The 5017-nt window shown below is 42.4% G+C and overlaps 1 protein-coding gene across 1 annotated transcript; it reads right to left on the reverse strand.

The window, feature by feature from the left end:
- Positions 1-2425: 2425 nt before the first annotated feature.
- Positions 2426-4582, reverse strand: LOC116687297 (leucine-rich repeat-containing protein 3). The gene is made up of 2 exons (XM_032512571.1): positions 2984-4582; positions 2426-2789 (listed from the first exon to the last, which is right to left on the reverse strand). The coding sequence occupies exon 1, from the start codon at positions 4177-4179 to the stop codon at positions 3376-3378; it is 804 nt and encodes a 267-aa protein (XP_032368462.1). The 5' UTR covers positions 4180-4582; the 3' UTR covers positions 2426-2789; positions 2984-3375.
- Between the last annotated feature and the right edge of the window lie 435 nt (positions 4583-5017).

Genomic DNA, 5017 nt, shown 5'->3' on the forward strand with positions numbered 1-5017 from the left:
TATGTTGAAGTTGTATGTTGTACATACATACAGCTGCAACATATGTAAATGAAAATTATCTGAAATAAATAGCCTAGGATATGTAAAAAAAAAAGTATCTCTGTGAAAGCTCCTTCACTTGTTTTCAACAATAACTGATTAAAAGAGCTAGGGAGAGAGAGGGAGTGCGATGGACATATGGTAGGCCTACTCACAGAGTGAGACGGCCGTCTCATTATGAATGGGTCCAGCAGCTCCGTCTCACACGTTCTTACTCTAAGAACTGAAGTTAGTTGTATTCAATAACTTCTTCTGTGTTTTTTGTCTTAGCGGCCGCGATAGCAGAGTTACCAGCAGAAACACTGGCACAAATACAGGTTTGCCTCTCCTGCTTAAAAATATACAGCTGTGTTAATAACAATTAAAACTGGACAAATGTCAGAAGCGTGACACCGGCGCTGTTGCCGCTCTGTCTCTGTTGCTGGGAGCCTGTGTGAGTGAATGGGGGCGGGGCTGCGCGGAGAGTCAGAGGAGAGAGCCAAACACAGGCACGGCTTTACAGAAGAAATGGGTCATGTGACGTAAACTTAAACGATATCAATAGAAACAACATTGCTTTGTTTGTGGAGAGGCAGCGGATGTGACCTAGAGGAAAAATAATACTCACGCCCTAGAGCCCTGTGAGCTAACAGACACTAACTAGCACCGACTAGCACTGGTCACTGCTGTTGTTTGAAAAACAACAGACGGGACAAAATGTTGCCTTTACTGGTAAACTGGTAAACCTTGAGACCGACGTATAACCGAACTGTTATCTGTTGTGGGATTGTCCTCCCGTTACTCTGTCCTCTGGGACTGTCTACATCTAGAAACTAAGCTGCGCGGTGCAGGGAACAACTCTGACTGGCTCATGATCAGACAGTGGTTTATGGAGCGGTAGATTGGCTTTGCAAAAAAACTAAGCGTTCTATGAAATGATGCATTTTTTTAAAAAAATGCTTGATTACGCAAAATTGATTGTGGGAAGCCAAAATTGTGATCGTGATTAAAATTCAAATAATTGTGCAGCTCTACATACGCCACTAGTACCCTAACCCACAAAACTCACAGGGTATGTTCAGATAAGTGCCCCAGATATACCCAGACAATTTTATATATATACGCCACTAGTACCCTGACCCACAAAACTCACAGGGTATGTTCAGATAAGTGCCCAAGATATACCCAGACAGTTTTATATATATATATATACACCACTAGAGGGCGCTACAAGCGCAAGATAGGTGAGTGGCATTACACATATTTTACTATAGATCACATATTCATTGTCCCATCATCCCAACTCTCTCAGGATGTGTCCTCATAAGTACCTGAACCACGCCCAGAATGTCTCATTCAAATTGAACACCAGGTGGTGCTAAAAATGCAAACAAACTGCAGATGATATAGCGCAAATCAGGCTATAAATGACTAAATGTTTGTCCAATCAACACAAAACTTCCAGGAAACGTCTACACAATGACCTCGCACAAACACTGCAAGTCTTATTCAAACTGACCACTAGAGGGCACTTTAAATGCACAACAACTGGACGTGGAATGACGCAAATCATAATTTGATCTTGGAATCGCAGTTTGCGGCTTTTTTAGAGATTGTTTTTGTGTTGCTCATCTGCTTTTCTCAAATTGCCGTGAGCTGGACTGAGCTACATATCGCACTGAATTCAAAATAAATGTTTTTGACAAATCCTTTGTAGACATTTTAAACAAAGTGCACTGTTTGTCCAATTGCTACAAAGCTTGCAGGATATGTTTTATAACAATGTTGGATCATGTGTGAAATTACTTTGAAGTCGCTATTGAGAAAAAAGGTTTGAACCCGCAAATCGGCTGCAGCTATATTTTTACTTGTTTTCGTTAAGGATTATAATCTTGGACAGCTGGCCAATAGCAGTGTGTGAATGCTATTGAAGGGCGGGTCTTAGCTAGAAGTTGCGTGGGTTCCATAATAACGCGGTTTTGACATGCAGACCTGGTAACCCTGCTCTGTGGCCGTAAAGGTTGGAGGACTGGATTTCTTTTTCATGTTTTGAACCCATCTCTGATGGGAGCAATGGCGGTGCCAGAGATTTTCTTTTGTTGGTGCTGTGGGTTTGCTCAATGTTTTAGTGAGGGTGCTCTCAAATTTAGAGTTTCCCTTAACACACATACCACACACACAAGCGTGCAGATGCACAGCACCACCAGTTTGCTGTTGTTTACATAAGCGATTGTTGGCTAACACATTTAGCTTGAATAAATTGTAGGGCGATAATGTATCCTTAAAATTGAAATATCTGTGAGATTTACAAAAATTAAGAGTTCATATATTGCAAGATAGTATAACAATTTTTAGTGTGCCAAACTGTGAAAAAGGTTAACTTTGTCGTGTTCACCCGTACCTTTATATAATCACATATTGTTTAAAAGATGCAGGAATATTGTTTAGTAGTAAAGTGGACATGTTAATGTTCTTTTATAACCTCTGCATGGGATGATGAGATTTTGAGAGAGAACTTGTTAAGCTCTTTTTGGGATGTACCAAAAACACATCAGAGCTGCCAGTGTACGACAACCTTTCCTTGTTTGAATACATTTTATATTTGCCATGAAACAATTCAGTGTTTGCACAAAGAAACCCTATTTCCTGGTTCAGTAGTTTATTGTGTAAGGTCTGAAGGCAGGGCTGTTTATGCATGGGTTGTGCAAACTGAATGACAACACCTTGCCCTTTTTCATATCTAAGCCAAAGTCTTGTAAAGAGGCCTTTACCTTGTAGCCGGGTTAGCTCAGTTGGTAGAGGGGGGACCTATATATTGAGGTTAACTCCTCGATGCAGCGGCTGCGGGTTTGTCTCCGACCTGCGGCCCTTTGCTGCGTGTCATTCCCCCCCTTCTCTCTCCCCTTTTCAGTTGTCCTGTGAAAATGAAGGCCTAAAAATAATCTTTTAAAAAAATGGCCTTTACCTAGACCGTATGACATGAAGAACATGAATCAATCAATACAAAGTAACAGTAGGACACGGCCGTCCTCCTCATTCATCTCAGTCCAAATTCAATCACACTGTGGATCGACACCACCGTGGGAACATTTGTCTCTCCAGTCTAGATATAACATCTATCCTGGAAATGTGACTTTAAGGAGTATTTTGTTTATTTTGTGCTTTCCCTGTCCCATATTTAATGAAATTGTAAAAAAGATAACTCTTTTATGGAGCTTTAATAATTAAAATGGCTCATTGTAGTCACTGTGCTCATTAACACTGGTGGTTTATGTGTACCAACAGCTTTTTAGTCATTTTGTACGTAACATATTTACTCACATATTTACAGACGCACACCCCTTCTCCTCAGCCCTGCTAGAGAACAGTGCTGATGGTGTCAAAGTCCTTGCTGATCTGAGAGCTGCTAGGCAGTGACTTGAGGTACTCCAGGTGCCTCCTGGCGTCCTCCTGATTGTGTCGCACATAGTAGATGACGTACGCGATCACCATGGTGAACCAACCGAACATAGTGACGAACATGGCCACGTCGGTGGTCTTGTGGTGAAAGTTGCAGAAGTTGATCCCTGAGTCCAGCACCTGGATGATGGATTTGCCCGCGTACTCCTCCTGCACCGCCGTGTGGCAAATCACCTCGTTGACTGTCTCGGGGTCCAGCCGCAGCTCCCTCAGGACCTCCTGCAGCATGCACTCGCAGTGCCACGGGTTGTTGGACAGGCTGATTTTTGCATGTAGACGTGCAAAGGCCTCTTTGGGGACACTTTGAATGCGATTGTTTGATAGGTCCAGGGCAAGGAGGCTGTCTGAAACACCTTGGAAAGCTCCAAGGTCCACAGTCTCAATGTCATTGTTGGACAAGTCCAGCTCCTGAAGGTAGTGCAGTTCTCTGAATGCGTGGCTTGGGATGTGGGTGATGTGGTTGGATGCCAAAAGTAGGACAACGGTATCTCTCGGAAGATCTGACGGGATGTTCTCCAGGTTGCGAGACATGCATTGGACCACGGTCATGCCGCTCTTGTCGATACAGTGGCAAGTTGTGGGACAAGCCATCACTTCTGCACGCGCAATGAATAATCCAAAGAGCAAGCCCCACCACCAGAGGGCAAAGCCATCAAAGATAGAGAATTTCCTGGGCATAACAGGCCCCGCTAAGTCTTGCATATTCAGCAACGACCTCCTGCAAGCCCTGTCAGGCAAAAGCAATCATGGCACCACCTGTGTCTTGTGGTTAAATAGTGATGATTGCAGCTTCATTAGCTTTTAAAAACTGCCAAAATTAACAGTTTATTTACACCAACCTAAGGGATAATCTTGAGATAATTCTTCAAAATTGATTTGAGAGAGTTTTATATAATCTTTTGAAATGGATTTCAAAAGAGCTCATCCAAAAATTGAGCCGCTCACTGAGCATATTCCGGCAGGGAACTGTAATCTCAGGTTTATTGTGGAGACGCTAAAAGCTTCAGAGAGATCAGGGCAGGGTAAGTGACATTGGAATCATCATGTTGTGCACTGAAAGAAACAAAGAGACTGGTGTTATTCTTGAACAGGAAAAAAACCCCAAAGTTCTTAAGTGTAGCTGAAGATAGAAGTGTACATGAAGAATCATCCAGACAGTGACTGATGGGGTAGATAAGGCTTTGGCAAATGCCTTAGTCTGCTCAAATTGAGCTGAGTAAATGCTATTTCCGAAGTGTTTACAAAATGTATAATGCGATAACTGGGGAAAAATCCATTTCACTTCGGCAAAACTCATAAAGCCGGAGGCACAGTAGTGGGTCATCGGCAGCATTTCTCATTCAATTAGGGAACGCATAATTCTATTCTGCATTGTCTACTATAAGCATTACATGGAATTATTGTGTGATGCTTGAGCACATATCAATATTAATTGCATTATTTCATAGCGGGACCAAGAAAACAAACCACAATAAATAAAACTGCTTATCTCCCTTTTGACTCCAACAAGGAGAATCTCCTTCTTTTTTTTTTGCACATG

The sequence above is a fragment of the Etheostoma spectabile genome, chromosome 4 (genome assembly GCF_008692095.1).
Source record: "Etheostoma spectabile isolate EspeVRDwgs_2016 chromosome 4, UIUC_Espe_1.0, whole genome shotgun sequence".
Taxonomy (NCBI): domain Eukaryota; kingdom Metazoa; phylum Chordata; class Actinopteri; order Perciformes; family Percidae; genus Etheostoma; species Etheostoma spectabile.